This window comes from Podarcis gaigeae, assembly GCF_964106915.1.
Source record: "Podarcis gaigeae genome assembly, chromosome: 3".
Lineage (NCBI taxonomy): Eukaryota > Metazoa > Chordata > Lepidosauria > Squamata > Lacertidae > Podarcis > Podarcis gaigeae.
In genome coordinates this window covers 9,939,659-9,961,798 of record NC_139680.1, presented here as the reverse complement: position 1 = coordinate 9,961,798, position 22,140 = coordinate 9,939,659, and the positions used below count along the sequence as shown (strand labels likewise).

Genomic DNA, 22,140 nt, shown 5'->3' with positions numbered 1-22,140 from the left:
ATGTACATTTATGTGTTGGGGTGTGTGTGTTTATGAAGTTTTGTGTATGCGCAGAAGCTCCCAGTAAATATTAGAACACGCTAGAGCAGGCTTCCTCAACCTCGGCCCTCCAGATGTTTTGAGACTACAATTCCATCATCCCTGACCACTGGTCCTACTAGCTAGGGCTCATGGGAGCTGTAGGCCAAAAACATCTGGAAGGCCGAGGTTGAGGAAGCCTGCGCTAGAACATTCTAGAGAGCTTGCAACTTTCCATTCTGCTCTGAGCACGCAACAGGTATTTTCGAACTGTGTGTGTCATCTGAAGTGTCAAGGCCACTGGAAAGAATATATCTGCTGCCTAGTGAGCAGTCTTTCTCTTTTTCTCTCATTCTTCGACAGACTTCTATTTCCTTGCTTTTATTTTTTGCATTTATGTTCGTGTGGTGTAATTTTTTTATGTTGGAACTGGATTTTGCTCGACAAAGAGCTGAATTGTGCCTTGCCAGGGATCTGGCAAAGAACTATTTATGCCTTAGAAAACTTTCGACTAATGGTTTTTCCTGCGTCTGGTGTCTTTTTGGGATGCAAAAAGTTCCACTAATCTGCTAATCAATCAATGGCTGGGCAGTGTCCCAGGGCTTTGGGCACTGGATCCTGACAATATATAGAATGGTGCCTGTATGTATGTACAGTGGTACCTTGGTTTACAAACTAAATCCATTCCGGAAGTCCGTTCTTAAACCAAAGCGTTCTTAAACCAAGGCATGCTTTCCCATAGCAGCGGGGGACTCAATTTACAAATGGAACACACTCAACAGGAAGCGAAACATGTTCTTATTCCAAGGCAAAGTTCACAGACCAAAAGACCTACTTTTGGGTTTGCAGTGTTCTTAATCCAAGTTGTTCATAAACTAAGCTGTTCTTAAACCAAGGTACCACTGTATATGTATGATGATATGTGTGCGTATCACACTGTGAAACACAGTTTGTGTATGAATACCTGTGTCCAAAGGACATAAAGTCAACAATGGCTAGAGCAGAAGGGGGTAACCAAGGATTTTCTCTACACATGGTTGCAATGCAGTTCTTTGAGACCCAGTCAGTTTGTGCTCGACCTATGATCCATACCTCGTCCTGACAATAAGATCCTGTAATCCATTATATCTAGCCTGGGAAAGTGTTCTGCATAGGAAAATACACACAGGGCAAACAAATGGTTGCTTCTCTTGCCAATTAGAAGAACCCTTTTCTCCTTAATCTTGTTTTCCACACAGAGAACGTCCAGAAGGATCAGATTACCTTCCATGAAAGAAGAACCTGCCCATTTTAGTTTAGCACTGAGGACCTAGGCCCACAAACTCAACTGGTTTACCACACTGAAAATGAGCAGCATGCAATCTGCAGGGACAGTCAGCTGACTGTGATTTAAAACAGAGGTGTTATCCAATGCTGTCAAATGAGCAGTTCTATAATGCCAATTCAAATTCCAAGTCACTATGCTGTTTTGAAAACCATTCTCTGTTCATCAAATCTGAAAACACAGAGGGGTAAACAGGACTTTTGCCCATAGCAATTTTCATTCACAAAACATGCCTTCTTTTTTGGAAACGTTTGAGGGTAATGATGTACACTTACCGACAAGATAATTCACCATCCATAGCATCATGTTCATCAGTGCTGGTATAAGTTAATCTTCCTCCTACAACCGTTCCAACAAGATATACAAGCCATGCCAAGCGTCCTAACATGGTAGGGATGGGGAGGGGGGGGGGAGAGAGAGAGAGAGAGAGAGAGAGAGAGAGAGAGAGAGAGAGAATTTACAGCATCTGATCCAAACATATTGCAGGCTGTTCTAGTAAATGCTAATGTTTATTGATAAATTGTTGAATTTCTGTCTAATTCTTTGAAGCCAATTGATGATTCTTATAATAAACTCATAAATGCTTATATTTTAGGGCATGCTATTGTGTATCAGGGATGCAGGTGGCGCTGTGGGTTAAAGCCTCAGCGCCTAGGACTTGCCGATCGAAAGGTCGGCAGTTCGAATCCCTGCAGCGGGGTGCGCTCCCGCTGCTCGGTCCCAGCGCCTGCCAACCTAGCAGTTCGAAAGCACCTCCGGGTGCAAGTAGATAAATAGGGACCGCTTACCAGCGGGAAGGTAAACGGCGTTTCCGTGTGCGGCTCTGGCTCGCCAGAGCAGCGATGTCACGCTGGCCACGTGACCCGGAAGTGTCTCCGGGCAGCGCTGGCCCCTGGCCTCTTAAGTGAGATGGGCGCACAACCCCAGAGTCTGTCAAGACTGGCCCGTACGGGCAGGGGTACCTTTACCTTTACCTATTGTATATCACATTTTACCAGGAAGAGGGAAATGCGGATGAGACTTGGGAGTTTACCAAAACCACTCGGTTAGCCTTGAAATCTATTCTTAAAATCTTCTAAAATGTTAAGAACTGCTAGCAAACATCAACATTCCCTACGTTTCTGATATGTATCATAACACAGCTGAGGAAGTAATTTCAGAATTAAGACCGAATTTTGCTTTCTGTTATAAACCATACTTTGATATAGTCATCCCAAGTACTATAACGTCTATTTTTATGACAACATTCTGACTAATGGTCCAATACAGCAGGGTTTTTTAAAAAAACAACAACTGCAGACCTAGATTCTGTTCAAGTTGGCCCTTGACAATGGGAGGGGAAAGGGCTTCACAGCTCTAGTAAGTGATCTTCACTGCAAATCAACAAAAATAACATCTCTTTCCTCATCCTGGGTAGACTTCTCTGCAGTTTTTGACACTATTCTTTGGGACCTTCTTGAACATCTGGCAAGTGTCCGAGAGGTCGTTCCAATGGTCACAATTTTTTGCCTTTGAAATAACAGGGGAACCAGGAATACTCCTACATCTAAAGGTAAAGGTAAAGGGACCCCTAACCATTAGGTCCAGTCGTGGCTGACTCTGGGGTTGCAGCACTCATCTCGCTTTATTGGCCAAAGGAGCTGGCGTACAGCTGCCAGGTCATGTGACCAGCATGACTAAGCCGCTTCTGGCAAACCAGAGCAGCGCACGGAAACGCCGTTTACCTTCCCACTGGAGCGGTACCTATTTATCTACTTGCACTTTGACGTGCTTTCGATCTGCTAGGTTGGCAGGAGCAGGGACCGAGCAACGGGAGCTCACCCCATCGCAGGGATTTGAACCGCCAACCTTCTGATCAGCAAGTCCTAGGCTCTGTGGTTTAACCCACAGCGCCACCCGCATCCTACTCCTAGATCTAGCTGTCTTTATTGGCTTAAGAGTCTTCAGTGATGTGGGGTGCCTTTTGCCAGTTTTATCTGGTTTGCCAGCTACAGGCATTCTTGAACACTGACAGCCTGGCCACAGTAATTCATGCTCTAATAACTTCTCATATAGATTACTACAATGTGCTCTACATAGGCCTGTCTTTCTGCAATAGATTCTGAAACAGCAGCTCGTGCAGAATGCCATAGCAAGGTTACTGAGATGATCAGCCACCCAGAGCCACATATCACCAGTTCTGAAGGAGTGGATGCCATCATGTACTGTTGACAACTTATAAAACTCTGATGATTTGGGACCTAAATACTTGAAAGAGCCTCTTCCTATATCGTCCTGCAGTGATGCAAGAGAAGGCCTTCTTGGTGGTGACACCCCACAGCTGTGAAATGTCCTCGCTGCTGAAATTTAGCTTGTACCTACTCTCTTTTCATCCTAGTGCCAGCTTAAAACATGTCTGTTTACTCAAGCCATTGGAAATAATTAATGTTCAACTTTGGATTTCGAGGCATGTCTCTGCAATTTTATGACCAACTGAAATTTGATCTGTTCTCATGTTCAGTTACTGGATTGTGGCTTTAAAAAAAGAAAATTTTATTGTTCCCCACTCTAAAATATTAGGATGCCGGGTGGGCTATAAATAGATGAACAGTGATCACTGCAGACACCATCCCTTCTTTATGGGATCTATTGCAAGGAGTGAAAACATGATCATTTTTCTATCCCCCGTCCCCCGTTGGTTTGATTTGATTTGTTATAGTCTCAATAGCTTAAAGTGATAACTATTTTAAAATAAACTGACCAAGTTCTGCTCCTCATTTGCTATCTATTTGGTTGCTGCCATTAATGCAGATTCTGTAATCAAATGCTTATTGCAAATACAAAATCAGTATTTTAAAAGTACTATTTCACAATTTTAAGGCCAGCACCACCATGTCTGAAAGCTGGAATATTGGCAAGTCTGAAGCACAGAAAACCGTTAAATGGATTGATAGCCTCCTCAACATTTAAGATTAAACTCTAAACTACTCCCATCAGCACATGGAGTATTCTGTTAATGATCCTGAGTTAGTCCCTATGCACAGAAAATAGAATTCATTTTCCATCACAATTCTCTATGCTTACTTCCTCTATTCAAAACACTCAGTATTGCTGCTTTTCCAGCTGCTTAAGGAGAATATTTTTTTCCTTACCAAAATAATTATTGCTGTAATAATCTGTAATTATGTTTTATAACAGCAATAATCCCAAAGAAATCAGTCATTACCATAGATCACAAGTAATCGTTAACTACTGTTAATGACCCATTTCTTGGGGATTATTGTTTTAGTAAACCACGACTGCATCACAATCGATACAGAGACCAAGACAATATAATAAAATGAGGTCTTAATATTGTATTAACTTATTTTGTAACATTAAAAACCATTAAACATCTAAATTAAAGTGTGCATAACTAGAGGAGGTAACATTTATTGTTCTGTGCTAACAGAAAATGTTTAGTCCACAGAAAAGATATTGAATATTATATAAAGAGAAATACAAATTTAAAATAATGCCAACGTTTTCTTTGGTGGTGGTGGGCAGATTCAAACACTTTGACCTACAGAGGTTTTCGAAGAATAGCATCTAACCACTTTCATCATATGTACTGACACACAACTTGGGGTACAAAAATATTAATGGAGTCATTAATTTTCTTATAGCACTGAGAATCATCTTCAAAAGATGCATCCTTCATTTTAATCCTTAACAACCCCATATTGCTTCATGAGTATTAAAAACTATTTGCATAAATTATGTCAAGAGTCCTTACAACAACCCTGTAAAATAAGTCAGAGTTGTTACTCTGGTGTTACATATGGAACGGGGAGGTACCAAGGCCGAGATAGTTGGTAATGTAAGGCCACTTAGTGATTATAATTATGTATGCTTAAACAAGGGATGCGGGTGGCACTGTGGTCTAAACCACAGAGCCTAGGGCTTGCTGATCAGAAGGTCAGCAGTTCAAATCCCTGCGTTGGGCTGAGCTACCGTTGCTTGGTCCCTGCTCCTGTCAACCTAGCAGTTCGAAAGCACATCAAAGTGCAAGTAGATAAATAGGTACCGCTCCAGCAAGAAGGTAAACGGCGTTTCCGTGCGTTGCTCTGGTTTGCCAGAAGTGGCTTAGTCATGCTGGCCACATGACCCGGAAGCTGTACGCCGGCTCCCTCTGCCAGTAAAGCGAGATGAGCGCCACAACCCCAGAGTCGTTCGCGACTGGACCTAATGGTCAGCGGTCCCTTACCTATGCTTAAACACAACTGCATAGCGACCAGTTGGAAAGCCAACAATAATAATTTCTAGCCCAGAGACCAAAAGATCTAGCTTCTGAAAAGGGTCATTTTCATCCCACCAAACTTTAATTCTTTGAGTGTCTCAGCAAGCATGCTGATAGCAGCGATCTAGCAGGCTATATACACCTCAACTTTCAAAAATAGTTTTGACAAATTCCCTCACCTAAGACAAAGGAAAAGCAGCGGCAGCAGCAAACATCAAACCCCACGAATTCCTCCCTGCCCACATTAATCTATCACTTGGCAGAAGCCATTTCATCAGGCTCAGCAGAAAAATCGGTAGGAGAAATAGGAGCACTCAGTCAGCTCTCTTGAAAGGCCAGGCCCATGTGGCTCCTCTCTCTCTCTGGACTGTTTCCATTCCAGCCATTCATTGTAAGAGCTACAATGCAACTGAACTGGTGCTCAAGTTTTTCCTCTTCCTACTCTTTTTTTAAAAAACACTCTTTTGTGTCATGCCTTTTATGTTTGTTTTTATTTATCTTATTTAAACTGCTAAAGAAGTCTATTTGGCTGAACAGCAGGGTAAAATCTGCTACTCAGGAGCCCTCCGAAAGTTGTGGGACTTCCCCATCATTCCCGATGACTGGCCATGTTGACTGGGGCCAACAAGATTCCAACAAGGCAGGTTAGCCCGCCCTGCTTTGTGTTTTCTGATAGTATTTTTCCTGTCTGTGCCAGCAAAGTTGTTCAGTAAAGGTAAAGGTAAAGGTACCCCTGCCCGTACGGGCCAGTCTTGACAGACTCTGGGGTTGTGCGCCCATCTCACTCGAGGCCAGGGGCCAGCACTGTCCAAAGACACTTCCGGGTCACGTGGCCAGCGTGACATCGCTGCTCTGGCGAGCCAGAGCTGCACACAGAAACGATGTTTACCTTCCCGCTAGAAAGCGGTCCCTATTTATCTACTTGCACCCGAGGGTGCTTTCGAACTGCTAGGTTGGCAGGCGCTGGGACCGAGCAACAGGAGCGCACCCCGCCGCGGGGATTTGAACCACCGACCTTTCGATCAGCAAGCCCTAGGCGCTGAGGCTTTTACCCACAGCGCCACCCGCGTCCCTAAAAGTTGTTCAGTAGGTGAAGGCAAATGTACCAGACAGGCAAACTTTCAGACAACATAAATACTAACCTTCCTGAATTGAGATCGCCAAGGGATTTCTACTAGAAGACTGCAACAGCTTCTGATAGCTTTGTGCATTTTGGTCAAATAGCTGTACAAGAAGAGCGCAAGTCTTTTCATATTCACATCTGCTAACTGTACACAGTTGCTCCAGCTGCTGAAAAACCGTGGCTGTATCATCCAAGGGATCATCCAAGCCATCTCTAGAATACATACAAATAGGAAAGTCATTCTGGGCAATGTAAAATGCATTGTGTAGGAATGTAAGCATTTTGGCTTACGTATAAGGTTGCAATCCTATACCCTGAATACAACGGGTCTTACTTCAGCACAGACATGTATGGATGGCTCTGTATTACTCTGTATTAGCTACAAGCTGAAAAAAGCTTCTCAGGAGAGCTCCTTCAAAACATACACTCCAAAGCCCAAAAATGAAAGATTATAGAGCTACGATGATCTATTATCTTAGGCATGCAACATAGGAAATAGCCCAATCTTTGACTGGACCCAGTTGAATTCAGGAGCACTTTTCCCCTCACAATTTTGTATAATCAATCAGTCAATACTGTTATCGTAACACAAGAAGAATATACATGACAACGACAGTATGCTATCAAACTGGAAACAGTACAGCAGTACGCATGGAGAAGACTACTTCATGTTGTTACCTTATAACCATGGGGACAGATTCCAATCTAGAAGTAATATATGCCTTTGTGATCTCAGGTGCATATGTATCCAAGAGATGGGGTTCTGATGATTTCACAAAAGGCACCGAGGCAACCATTCTCTGCCAAAGGGTTAGCAAATAATGAACGCTGTTTGGTGCGAATTCCCAATGCTACAAAGAAACAAAATGAGATTTTCATTAAAGTAGGTTTTAGCCCAATGTGAGCAATTACAAACATTTTAATCTATACTATCACTGCTATTTACCATTTCTGTTCATGCCTCAATTAGAACCAAAGCCCCAAGATGTTATGTAAAACTGCAAAAAGATATTATCCTCCAAAGTTGATGCTCTCAAAGAGTAAGGCTATTGGAACATGTAAAGCATCAGTTTTAATGAGTTCATCATCGTGCAAGGTATGCACTTTAAAAAATCCTCCTTTTTATTAAGTAGATCACAGAACAGTTCTACCATTGTCTTACCTGTAAACTAGTAATAGTGAAACTGGCTATCAGTCTAATAACTTCTGGGTAATCTTTCACAACTACTAATTCTCCCAGTTGATAATTAGTCTTCAGTCGAGCCAAAAATCGACAGAATTCATGATAATTACCAGGATCCGATAAACCCTAAATTGCACACCAACACAGAAGATTGTAATTAGTAAAGCAATCGTCTTAATGGCAGAAATGCATGCTTTGAAAATATATACTATATTATTTTGCACAGGGTGGGCCATTCCAGAATGATCTGCATGTCCTGAAGAGGATCCTGAAAGATTAAGAAGGGCACTGAAAGCTGTGTTACAAGTGGCATATTCAGAAAAATGAACAGTATTATTATAAGAAGAAAAATCAGTAGAGCTGAGGCCCATGTGTTAGGTGACCAGATACGGAGTTACAGCAGTGGAGCAGCTGCCTGTCTCTTTGGAATCATTAATATAAAGTTTGTGTGCATGCAAGTGCCAACTGATGTTAAAAGCTAAACAAGAATAGATTCTGCCATTCATGTTTCAACTGCTTGTTGCGTGGCGAGTTCCCGCCCCCCACCAGGATAAATAAAGACACGAGACACCATAATTAAGGTTAATTGGGCGAATTAGGCCACAACTTTATTGAATTCAGGAATGAGAGGCATTGGCTTAGGCATTGGTCCTATCGACTATCCGGCTCCAGCCCATTTGCTGGAGACACGGGGAAGGGTTAACCTTATATCGGGGGAGACTCCCGCGAGGCACGTCGGCTAGGAGCTCCCCCGGGTCACCGCTCTGGGGCGTGCCTTTGGCCCACACCTCCATAGGCTTCGGACAGGGCCACGCCCCCCGGAGTCCTTTAACGGACCACCCTTCGCTCACTGAGGGGAGGTGATGGCGTTCCTCCCCCCACACACATCCTCTTAACCCCTTCTTACCAATGCCTACCGCCAATGCCGAAAAGTTGTGACGAGTTGCTACGAGGTAGGCGAAAAACCAAAAGGCTACAAATTGCCAATTGGGAAAAATTCCTACCATGCCCCTTGCGGCGACAGACCGAAGTCCATAGCAAAGTCAATGACCTACCTAAAGCATACCTAAAGGGAGGGAGGGTGGGAAAACGTGAGGACTAGCCGGCGAAAAGAGGGCAAGCCCCCTCTGCACCGGCCCTAAATAGGGCAGACCTGGCCGGGATTCCCCTGTTCTCGCGGGGGCTGAAACCAGCCCCCGCTCACGTGGGGGTGGGCGTGAAGCCCGCAACCCCACCTCCTGGGCAGGCCGGAAGTGGCTTTGTTGCTGTTTAGTCGTTTAGTCGTGTCCGACTCTTCGTGATCCCATGAACCAGAGCCCGCCAGGCACTCCTGTCTTCCACTGCCTCCCGCAGTTTGGTCAAACTCATGCTGGTAGCTTCGAGAACACTGTCCAACCATCTCGTCCTCTGTCGTCCCCTTCTCCTTGTGCCCTCATTCTTTCCCAACATCAGGATCTTTTCCAGGGAGTCTTCTCTTCTCATGAGGTGGCCAAAGTATTGGAGCCTCAGCTTCAGGATCTGTCCTTCCAGTGAACACTCAGGGCTGATTTCCTTAAGAATGGTTAAGTTTGATCTTCTTGTGGTCCATGGGACTCTCAAGGGTCTCCTCCAGCTACTATCACACAAAATGCTTCAAGTTTAATGTCCTTGGGGGAAAAGCAATTTTTAAAATATAGTGATGTAAGCAACTTGGCTGTCTCTTGTTAATTGTTGCTGAGCACCATTTGGTTGAACAGAATGGGCACTTTCTCCCATGTCCTCAGCCAGCTCTATTAGTACCCTGATTCAGGCACACTAGGAGTACAGCGAGGTCTCACAACCTGTGGCAGAAGAAAGCCAAGCTTGTTGCGACACCTTTCTAATTCTTTAGTTATTTATAGGAATTTCTATACTGCTTAACATATAAAATACCAGAGCAATAATACAACTCTCACCGTGTGGAGGTCACAAATGATATTTGCAGATTTACGCTTTTTTGCTTGACTGAGATGTGGCTAGAGAGCACCCTTGCCTGATGCTCCTATGCTTTCATTTACCCTACTAGATTATCATCATCCGAGGCTCTTCTTTGTGTGCTCCCCTCCATGAGAGATCCAGACGGTGGCAACACAAGAAGGGCCTTTTCTGCAGTGGCTCCCCACTTGTGGAAAGCTCTCCCCAGGGAGCCTCACCTGGCACCTTCATTACAGTATCAGTCTCAAACTTTATTCCGGTCACAGACCAGCATATACAGTGGTACCTCGGGTTAAGTACTTAATTCGTTCCGGAGGACCGTTCTTAACCTGAAACTGTTCTTAACCTGAAGTACCACGTTAGCTAATGGGGCTTCCTGCTGCTGCCGTGCCGCCGGAGCACAATTTCTGTTCTCATTCTGAAGCAAAGTTCTTAACCCGAGGTACTATTTCTGGGTTAGCCGAGTCTGGAACCTGAAGCGTATGTAAACTGAAGCATATGTAACCCGAGGTACCACTGTAGATAAACTGAACACATAAGACTTAAAACAGGTAAGGAATAAAAACTAGTAATTAAAAGGTGATTATATCATACATACTTAGAAAGATAGAAACAGGGACAAACAGTTAAAAGTGACTGTAAGGGATGGGGGGTATTGTTTCTGTTTGTTACTATATTCTGTGTATTTGTATTTTTATATTGTAAGCCTCCCTGTGGTACTTAGATGAAGGGCAGTATAAGAATTTAATAAATTTAATAAATGAATATTCCACCTAGTTATAAGCAGCTGTGTTTTTCAAATAAACAACAGTGTATTTTCAAACACAGTTGCAGAAACTAAACAAAACAGCAACATAACACTGCTGGGAAATATTTTTAAAGCTGCCTTTTTCTTCTAGAAAAGACAGCACAGGTACAAAGCTACCGGTAAGTCTGGTGAAAAAATGAACCATGCAGACAACACTTGGAGCTGATGGGCCACCACATTTATCCCAACCCTCATGTCTTCCCCAAAAGCTAGCAACACCACAGGAGCTATTTCCTGAGTAGTTGCCATGTTTCCCTCACCAATGGTTTGTATGAAGTTGCCATACAGGAAACTCTATAACATTTGTCACTGTGCATCAAGCACAGAAGCATTTCCTATCGCTCCTTTTTAACCCAGAAGGTAGAGGATATTTGTATGGTAGCTTATGTGCCACACGTGATGCCCCCTATTTTCCCCTTCCTTCCCCAGCTTATTAGCCCAAACAAACAGGAAGATAACGGCTTCATCCACAATTTAAATTAGCGGCAAGACATATTTTTAAAAGTGGACATCTTATACTCAGAACTGAGGAAAAAACTGACAAATGTATACCTGAGGATTTTCAAGTATTCTTTTTACTCCTTTGATCAAGTTACCAAGGTATTTGGCACGTTCTGGGTTGCTAAATAAGGATCTCCTTGTAGAAGCAAACTGAACTAAACAAGAAAGTGCCTAGAAAGAAAACAAGGATTTAATAATTTTATTCATTAGCAAGATAGAACCATTCCTTTTTGGACTAATGGCTACCAGAAGCATCAAACACCTTACTGCTATACCAGTCAGGTTTCTTCTAGCTTAGAAAAGTCTATATATTCATGTTGGGCCAACAGCTACAGTAGTCAAACAGTGTCTATATTTAAAACACAGAAAGCTGTCATCAGTGTTTAAGCGCCATTAAAAACAATGCTAAATAAACTGATTCAAATACACGTATCTGTATGTACACAATCTCTACAACAGACACAATTGAGGTAGTTACTGCTTCTGGTATGATCATATCCTAACAGAACACTAGCCAGGCAACATGGTGTTGATACTGTGCCCAGTTGCAAGGGCATGTGCTGTGATAGCACAGCTAACCAGAAGAGCGCAGTCACTTATGCTGTATTGTGACAATGTAAGAATGTCATAGCAACTCTGGCAATACAAGGCCAAAACTTAGTGGGAAAAGAGGCATGGTAGGGGAAGCATGGAAGAGTGGCCCATTTTGTTAGAATTCTACCCACCATTCCACAATTTGGGGATTATCCCTGGAGCAACTCCTGTATGACAGAAATTAATATTTGAGGCTATTTATAGAGAGACATCTAAAATTATGCATTATTTGGAGGGAGAGATTTTTCTTCTCTCAGACTACTGGAATTTGGGGTCACTGAAAGAAGCCGACAGAAACTTCAGGGCAGACACAGGGCACAGTCAACCTACTCACTTCCGCAGGATGCAACAACAGCCACAACATTAGCTTTAAAAGAGGGTTAGACCAAATTGTGGCTAATAGTCATGATGGCTATTTAATAACTCCAGCATCAGAGACGATAGGGCTCTGAATAATAGTTTCTGCAAAGCACATGCAGAAGAGTGAGCCGCCCCAAGATGTTTGGATGAAGGGCGGTACACAAATTTAATAAACAAACAAAGAGTGCTACTGCAACACCTAAGGACAGAGAGGCCCATGGAATTGCACCGGGAAATGCAAGGCCAAAATAAACCCACACATTTAAGCAAGGCATGTGCTTTCTGTCTGTGGGCAAATATTGTCTGTGGGCAAATTCATAATTGATGGTGGGCTGAGCATTTGCTGTGGACTGTGGGAGAGGCTGCAGTTACATTTATAAATATACTGTTGATTTGCTGCTGACTGATTAGCAGAAAAGTGCTATTGCTTCCAATTGCAATTCCTCCCCCTCTTCTGAACTGTACCACAGAAACCCTTTTGGAGCATATAAACAGGAGTGAAATCTAAGGAGATACAAGGGGCAATTCTGGTATGACATATTCATTAAGCATGTACTAATGTCCGAACAGCTTCTCAGAAATCACTTTCTTTTACCATTGGAAAAACATACTTACTAACTGAGACAGCATTGATGGGAGGGAATGATACAGATCAAAAAAGAGATCCAAGGTTTCTGGCTCCAGGAAGACTGAGAAGAGAAAGGCAAAATTATGAAATGGACAAATCCCTGCGTTACAAAGAAAATAACTTTCCCAAGTTCCACTCCTCTTTTTAAAAATGGTAAGAAATATAACCGTTTAGCATTTGGTCTACACTGGCAAAAAGAAAAAGAAAAAAGCAGGCCATATAAATCATAGCCCAAACTGTTGGGACTCCTGCAGAAAATGAAATCTGCTAAGGTAAGCCCACAATTTATGTGCATTTAACATGTGCACATTCAGGTTTATGTCACAAAATAAAAATTAAAAAAGGGCAGAAAGGAGGCAGGATTACAGGAAAAATGACGTTGGCAATCCCACCCACTATTGAACCCAATGGGTTTTGACTACACGTGGTTTTGGGTTTTGGCGTGATCCCTGTAAGTTGCAGGCTTACTGTAACTGGACAACCCAGGTGTTTTTTTTCTAAATGCTCTCTACTTCAAGAGTACAATCCAAATTATACTAGTGCTATGTCAAATATTCACCAGTACACATTTTTACATAAAATGGGTGTCTGGGGTAGGGTGGGGATGTTTTCCAAGCTCCCTCCCAATATTTTATACTTGTTCACCGATAATGTTAACCACTGTCAAGTGATGCTCCAATCCATGTTCTGTCCCCTTTAACTGCCTAACCTTGCTGCTGAACTGAGATGCCAGCCAACTGGGGACAATGTGTGGTCATGTTTACATCACAATGCCATGGAGCCAATCAAAATACAGCTGCATGAGAATGTCACAAAGACAATTAAAGCTAGGGCAAGAAACATTGTGTAGGAAGCTGTGCTGCAACACACTTTCACCTGTTTGCATACTCTCCTTTGTGTCCCCCCTCAAAAAACCTCAAAGAACCACCACAGAGGAAAGGGGTATAAAAAAGGTGTGAACCTGCCACTGCTTAAGATCAGCACTAAATTCTACTCTTGCTATTTCAGTATTCCTTCTTTTGACTCAGCCTCTCCTTGTGACTGTCAAGAACAGGAGAAGCAGGACAATACGACTTGGCTTCCGAACGCTGCAAACCCGGAAGTAAGTGTTCCAGTTTGTGAATGCTTTTCGCAAGCCGAACGTCTGACACGGCGTCCGCTTGAGTGTAGGAAGCTGCTGCAGCCAATCGGAAGCCTGGTTTTCGAAAGGTTTCGGGAGTCGAATGGACTCCCGAAACGGATTAAGTTCGAGTACCAAGGTACCACTGTAAACCAAACCATAGCCCTGTTCCCCGTTTCATTGGTTGTCAGAGTTACGTTTAGGAAAGAGTGAATATACATAAAGTTCACAGCCTATGTCAGGTTTTAGCATACCCCTGAAAACCAACAGTTTTTGTTTCATGACTCGAATAGGCTTTCTTTTAACACAATGAAACAGTGCCGTTTGCCATTTTAACATTACGTATGCTTACTGGTTTTTAAAAATGTTCCACAAAATACACAAATATTACAGGTATGAATGACTCTGCTTTGAAAAGTTCCTTTTTAACTAAAAGCTCTTTTCAAACAGTAGGGAAGGGAAAACATTCAAGGAACAAACTTTAGCAATGTATACACAAAATGAGAAGAGGCATCTCAGTCTTTACTACTGCCCCTCCAAAGTGAAAGGCTGACATTTTTAAAAAGCTGTTCAGCATAAAGCACAGCAGCTGGAAGGTAGGGAAACCCACAGAATATAGTTTGCACATACTTCTTAAGTACATTATCTAACCGAAGCTTTCTAATGGACCAATGAAGCAACCACTGCAGGAACAATGTACGCTATTTAAAAGCTTCCAGAGTAGGCAAAATGGATGTACTAGAGAGAAAAGGAAGATTGCACTCTGCAGACTGTTGTTGCTGTATACACGTTGCCCATTTTAACTTTCATTAACTTCTCTTCCGCTAAAGAATGATTAACTTAAAGCAGTTTTCACCACTAAGAATGGGTTCAATGAAACATTCTATTTAGATAGGGAAGGACTGGGAGTAATATCATGGTAAGTTGGGCATGGATTCACCTGCACTTTTTCAAGAGAATATTTGCAAAAGAGCAATTATAGAAGAACAGCTAGATGGACAATGGGAGGGAAGGGTATTAAGGGGAATATTCAGGAGGGAAAGAATAAGAAAAGGTGAAGGAAAAAGGAATGAAGGGATTTTTGTGACTGCTGCCCCATGACACTTCCTCAAGATTCCTAATGTGCCCACTGACCAAAAATGGTTGGTGATCCCTGTTTTTAGGGTATATTATAGTCCTAGTATCATGGAACTCCATAGTACATCATTGTGCCCCTGTATTATTAATACTAACACTTCACAGGCTAGGAGGGGACAAGAAACAAAATTAGTACAACATTATTTCATTGGATACCAACCACCCTGAAGCATCACGTATGACAAATATAAACCATGGTCCCTTACATTACATACTGACTGCGTGGTTCACACTTCACATGCAAAGAGTTTAATTCTACCCAGGACAACTGTCCAAGTTCAGGGAATTAAGGTGTGGGACTGCAAATGGTTGTGAGCTGCATAATATGTGAAGTTTTGTCATGACAGTTCCTCTCCCAACCCACAGAATATTTTTATTTTTTTTGCAACTAATATCATGATCAAAAATACCTCCATAAGATACAATGCCTTTAGATGCAAAACAGATATTCAACTTCAAATGTGTATAGTCATGGGCACCACGTAAAATGTTAGGTTATCACCACTAATTAATTATCTTACTTGATCTCCAGTTTGTTGGGATCTGTACAGTGCACAGATCATCTGCAGATTCATCTGCTGAACTGCCAATGAAGTCATAGTTAAGACAATTGAGGACAAGCTTCAAAAGGTGCATTGCTAGATTTTGTTGTTGCTGATCCTGAAGATTTAATGGTTTTGCCAACATCTAAATCCAGACCAAAAAAGAAAAAAAAAAGTGTGTGTCAGTAGCTGGCCACATTCACATATCATAGTCGACCTCATAGATAGCTGCTTCTTCCCTCACCTATTGAGAACAACAAAGCATGATCCCTCTCCTAGCAATATGTCCATACAAGGGGCTGTGGGGGTTTTGGGGGCTCATACAAATCACCATCAGGTCACACCATAAAGATGAGAAGAGCCTTGATGGATCAGATCAAAGGTCCATCCTGTCCAGCATCCAAAAGCCTACAGAAAGCCCACAAGTTGGATATGAATGTAGCAACGACCTCCCCATTTGTGAACTGCCCTGGGATCTATGAATGAATGCAAGTTTAATAAATAAAAACAAATTAATAAATTTGTGCTCCCTAGCAACTGTTACTTCAGAGGCACAGAACATAGCAATCATGGCTAGTTACCATTTATATCCTTATCCTCCATAAATTTGTCTAATCTGCTGTTAAAATAACTAAAGTTGGTGGTCATCTTATGGAAAGGAATGCTGCAGTTTAACTATGCACTGTGCAAAGCAAAAAATGAACTATGATAATAGCCAGCATAATTTATCATTGCAAGCCAATGATCCTGGTTTGCTGCTCTCACCGTGGGAAACGCTACATGGGAGCTATCTGAACATTCATGGTAAAATATGAACTATGGGCTGGATTTAACTAAATAGACACACTCGTGGAAGCCAGTGGACTGAGTTCTGCTATTGCAATGGGACTTCCCCTCCTGCCTCCTGCAATGGGCTCTGGGAGATCTGGAGAATTCCCTGAACAGTGTGTTGGGTGAAGAGAGGGGAGATCATTCTGTGTGGCAAGCTGAAATTTTTGCACTGGAGGAACAACTGTAGTAGCATAGCACTGAATTGTACCCTGTGGTTTGCCTTGACATCCAACGGTAACCAATCCAACAATAACCATTCTGAGACCCCATGGTATAGGGCAGTATATAAATTCAAATAAATAATAATAATAATAATAATAATAATAATAATAATAATAAGCAAAAATCGCTTCTCTTGGTTTATTTAAAAAATAAAGTAGCAATATAAACCAACATCATGCTTCAGAAATTTAAGTGGCGACAATATAGAGATAGACCTGATGGGGGCAAGCAGGGAGAGAAATAAATGATCCGCTGTCCCTCTGTTCTGCACCTATCCATCACCAAGGCTTCTCATGGATCTGCACTGAAATAAGCCTATTCATGTGTTTAAAGTACACCACGTTCGGTGGCTAGTTTAACTTTTCACGACAAATGTTTGCTCAATTACACTGGAGCAAAGCGTATTATTTGTTAAAAACCCAGCATATTGTGAGCTTTACTGGCAAGAGTTCTGTTTCATGCTGAATTCATAAGCCAGTTAGACTTATCATAGACAGGTACAGATGTATATTCTGCATCTGATTCCAATCGTGAATTCATCTCTATTCTACTATGTTCTATTCTGTTGCTTGTTCAACAACAAACAATGTTCTGGTGGCATACTAATTTTGGTCAAAAACAAATGCAATTATTAGCCACTCGGGTAAAGCTGGGATGGCTCAGACTCTTAATCTCAGGGTAGTGAGTTTGAGACCCAAGGTGGGCAAAAGATTTCTGCATTGCTGAAAATTCTATCTTTATGATACAGCTTGTGTTTAGGCCTACCTCTTTCAACAGCGAGCATGCCAGCATCAAAATGTCTTTTAAAGTAGTATCACGAAATGAGGTAGCTATTTTACGATGCTTTGATGAAGGTCTAGAATAATCAACCTTAAAATAAAAATTAAAAAACACTTCAGAATCAGTGTGTCTTCATTTTGACTTGATAAAACATATTACTTGTATGTGAGCTACAAGAAAATTATTACGCAACAGGAGGTCTACATCTTATTATTTAATTCATATGATCCTCCTTACCCACATGTTCTTAGTTTTGTTTCCCTCTATTTATGTTAAGCCTAATTTGAAACAGATATATAAATATGACTTCTGTGTGGAACTCAATATCCACGCAAAATACAAGTGGGTCTGAAATTACTGTGGGGCGTGTGCTTTAAAATGAACAGGAACAGAGTTCAGGTGGAGAAAGTCATTCAGAAAAATAGTCCTCCAGACATGCAGAATCTGTACCATAACTATACATGTCTAATAGCAGGACATTTAGTTTCGAATATTCAGTCATTATGGTGGACAGTTCCTTAATAAGTGCAGCCAAGCTACTTTGCAAAGCCAGCAGTGACACCTCAATGCAAATCTATATGTTACGGTCAAGTCCCACTGATTCAATTGAACTTGCAAAAGATCATATTGATACGAAACCAGAAGAGATGGTTCCAAGTATAAGGGACAATCATTTCCACGCAGGATAAGGATTAAGCAGAACTCCTAAAAATTATTGGGATGCATTCACAAGAGACTTAAATCACTTATTAAATTCCTGCATCTCTATGATCGCATCACACCAACCCATACTGTGCAAGTTGAACTGCTAAAAAAATTCACATTGCTAAGCGTAAGTCCCTCACCATTTTAGTGGAGACATCATCACACACACGGGAAACATCCATATACTAGGCTTCTCTACAGCAAAAATTACAATCAGCAACAGATGATACATATCTGTTAAGAATGTACATCTACCAGGTAAATTTGTGTAGCACAGCTTTTTCTGATGACCATCATCGAACCTAAAATTGGCCATGCTAAACACCACATGCAAGGTTCAAGGGTAAAAATATCCACGGGAGAAGAAAATGCCACTTTAAAGTGTCACCTTGGGTTATACTTCGAAGCAAAGACAAGCTAATGCAAATAAAGAGAAGCAAGAACCCTGCTCTCCTTCCCTTCAATCTTCTCTTTGGTTTCCTCCAAAATGAAAAAGGCTAATAGTCTTTGCAGCCCTTAGTGGGATGTGGATAGGATTATTAAAAGCTGCAGGACAAGTGAGAGAACATTTCTGCATCTTTCCTCTCCTAACCTATTTCCTATATGCAGGGTGCATTTGCCTGCACTTCTATGTTGCATGGTTGAGGAAAATTGTGATTACTTGATGTGGCTGTGGGGCAGCATGTGGTTTTTTTGTCCTTTTCCAGAGTATTATAACTGATTCTAGCAACTGTTGGATGGGCCACATTCCCTGCAACCCATCTCTCTGCTTCATTCCATTAAAAACCTTTCTTAGGCATTTTTTTTACTTTTTACAATGTACAGCAGCTTCCCAATTTTCAGCCCCATAAGACACTCTGACCATTCTCTTGACAGCATAAAAGAATTTCGAGAAGAAAGAAGTACACTTACAAAATTCATTTCCTGAGTCAGTTCTGAAAGAATCATTACTCCTATTATGCAGTGGTCCACAGTCCCCTACAGCATATGGGGGGAAAAGTGTTAATGTTCCAAAATGAATGTTTTAGGTGGCTTTTAATCTCAGGTAGGTATTCAGCACTGTGCTTTTCTGATCATTCTGTCAGCTGAAGCATTTCTCCCAACCCTGCAGAGCAGATCTGGGGGAAGCAACAGGGTACATGGTGGGGAGGAGAAGAGGAAGACCACTGAGCTAGCAAGAGCACTAGCTTCTGCTAAAGCAAGGTTTCCCAAACTTTGGTCTCCAGCTGTTTCTGGACTACAACTCCCATCATCCCTAGCAAGCAAGCATCAGTGATGGTGGAAATTATAGTCTGAAAACAGCTGGAGACCCAAGTTTGGGAAACACTGAGTTTAGACGAATCTGGCCATTTTTATCCATATTATCTCCATAATATCATAACAAATATGATGGCCAGCACAAACGTCATCAGGTAGGTAGGGCTGTCCCCATACATTCTCGCGGCCCCTTCAGAATTCAGTACCCACAAGTACTAACAGCTGAACACCTATATCAGGGAGGAGGGAGTTTCTCTGCTAACACAAGCACATGAGGTTGCCTTATATTAGTTCAGACTATTAGTCTTGCTAACCCAGTTAAGTGCCATCTACTCAAATTGGCCTTGGCTCCTCAATGTCTTAGGCAATCAGAACAAACCATTTCAAAGCCCTACAAAGCCAAACTCCAGGAATGGCAGGCAAACTTACTGCTATACTTATACTAGACAAGACAGATATATTTACAAATTTAAACTGGACTCCCCCTCCCCGTTTTTCCCTATTTAATGACAATCCAAACACTTGTGCCCAAGACTTAATATTTATTGCTGATCAACGTCTCTATTTTAAATGGTAAGTTCAGCCGGGAATTAGAAATATGGTTTCATTTTGTCTCCCAAAGGAAAATAATTCAGTGAAGGAAGTCTCCCAAGAAGCAAAGTTTTGAGTTTGAATCTCTATTATTAATGAATTAACTACAGCAGATTCACATTTCAAACATTTTAATAATACATGTAAAATCAAATTACATTAATAAAAATAACTGCAAAAGAGCCGCAGTATTCTTCCCATATTTGTTTTTAATGAACACAAGGCCATTTTTATCACACTTTCCTAATGATTTTAAAGTGCATTAACTGTAACATATTATCAGCTTTCCCCCCTCATGCAAAAATAGAAACAGAATATAATGACATTTAACAGCAGATGGTTTCACATTTGTGAAACCAGGATCAGTTTAAATCTCATTTAGCCATTAACATATTGGGTAGCCTAAGACAAACAACGCTTACAGTCAGTCCTTTTCCCATATCCGGATAATACTACTCCCTCATACCACACTCTGGGAAGGATTACTCAGATAAAAGTATATCAAACACTTTTTGAGCACCAATAAATCTAAGTCTCACAATCATGAGTTTGCTTTGCTAAATAATTCCTTATCTCCTTCACCACTCCCACTCAGTGTCAGAGATTTTATCTGACAAAAGGAGTTGTGGTTGGCAAGCATCAAAGATTTACCAGGAGAGAAAACACTCAATCCACCACTTTGGTTTGAATATTCAGTTTGCAGCTGCTATTTACTTTCAAATGTATTTGTAAAAATTCCATGACAACTCTACTTCCACCTAGGTTGGGTAGCAAAAACTACCTAATCTAAGCTTTGATGATAAAAATACATTTCTCATTCCAAGTTACGGGAACTCATTTCCCCACACAGAAAAACAACCCCCTTGGAAACTGCCTTCCTCTATTAACTCCCCTTGCCTTACATAATTTGAAACAAATGAAGTGCCTTTTCTATTTTAATTTTTAAAACTTATTGAACTGAACAGTTGAGAAGACAGGAGCATGACAGCAACAATCTTGGCCATAAGAATCACAAGAGAATCAACACACAGTCCTGGGTATAAATTATCACTTAGTTCTCAAGGTAAGCACCATCCATAAGTAGGGAAAACCTTAAATAGGCATTTCCCGGACTTGGGCATTACCTTAACTCTTGTTATTTCTTGAAGGTTTGAGTTTATAGCAGGGATGGCCCTCCAGATGTTGTTGGACTCCAATTCCCATCAGCCCCAGCCAGCATGGCCAAAGGTCAGGAATGATGGGAGCTGGAGTCAAACAACACAAAACAGAATATTTAATATACAATAAATGGATCCCCTCTTATGTACTTGGGTTAGCATAGCTTGCCAAATCTGGTTGGGGCTTCATATGCATGTGGATTTCCTGTATATACAAAAGCCTTCTCATTCACCAGTCTCTACATATGCTGCCCCTACTATTAACAGGCAAAGGAAACTTTGGTGCAAATGACACATCATTGTTTTATTCAGCACTAGAAGCTAGCTCCATTCAGCAACAACCCCAGACACTGCTGGACCGACATGGAGGAAGTACAGAGCAGAAATTATTGAAAGGAGATGCAACCAACTGTTTTTAGCATCACCTCCCCGGCAGCCCCATACATCTCCTTAGTGCCAATGCAACATTACACTAGCAAGAGGTCTATTTCAATGCTACATTTTTGCATCCATTTTTCATCCAGTTGCATCATTTTCTACAGCACAGTTCTCACGACAAAGTCATAAATAGTCTCCGCCTTAAGTCGGCTCTTCTTTTGTATTTCAGGTAGTTCTTAATCGTACAATTTGCAGCTGACTGAACTACTTTCTCCATTCTGTGTCTCCTCCTTAGGATCATATGACATTTAAAATATGCGACTACTATATTTAATACAGAAATGTTTTTAACAAGCAGTCATGTTCACTTTCTCTTACCTGCAAAAACTTTTTAACATCAGCAATAATGTCTCTAAAGATGAGCTGGTCTTTCTGAACATCAAACCAACCCAACTTTGTGATCTTAGCAATTACTTGAACAAGAGCTTGGATCACAAAAAGGGCCAGTTTTGGTCGAGATGCAACATAGTTTAATATGTAGTTTCCTGTACCGAAATACCAAAAATTAAATCAAATTTTTTTTATGTTCAATACATCAAGCTGTTCTAAGTTATATTGTTATTGAGAAATACACGGATTGAGTCTCCAGAAGGCCAGATCTTGAAAACTG

At 41.5% G+C, this 22,140-nt stretch overlaps 1 protein-coding gene across 9 annotated transcripts in view; it reads right to left on the bottom strand.

Moving 5' to 3' along the window:
- RANBP17 (RAN binding protein 17) overlaps nucleotides 1-22,140 on the bottom strand; it is a 193,764-nt gene that overhangs the window by 146,217 nt on the left and 25,407 nt on the right. For 5 of the 9 annotated variants that reach the window (XM_083730067.1, XM_083730068.1, XM_083730065.1 and 2 more), the window contains exons 4-13: nucleotides 21,849-22,021; nucleotides 19,000-19,065; nucleotides 17,368-17,472; nucleotides 15,529-15,694; nucleotides 12,738-12,811; nucleotides 11,220-11,339; nucleotides 7,886-8,032; nucleotides 7,402-7,574; nucleotides 6,743-6,936; nucleotides 1,618-1,723 (exon numbers count right to left, since the gene is read on the bottom strand). In XM_083730067.1, the coding sequence (XP_083586193.1) occupies nucleotides 1,618-1,723; nucleotides 6,743-6,936; nucleotides 7,402-7,574; nucleotides 7,886-8,032; nucleotides 11,220-11,339; nucleotides 12,738-12,811; nucleotides 15,529-15,694; nucleotides 17,368-17,472; nucleotides 19,000-19,065; nucleotides 21,849-22,021 (1,324 nt within the window). The remainder of the gene's footprint in view (nucleotides 1-1,617; nucleotides 1,724-6,742; nucleotides 6,937-7,401; nucleotides 7,575-7,885; nucleotides 8,033-11,219; nucleotides 11,340-12,737; nucleotides 12,812-15,528; nucleotides 15,695-17,367; nucleotides 17,473-18,999; nucleotides 19,066-21,848; nucleotides 22,022-22,140) is intronic. The other 4 variants (XM_083730064.1, XM_083730069.1, XM_083730070.1 and 1 more) reach the window with 1 other exon arrangement.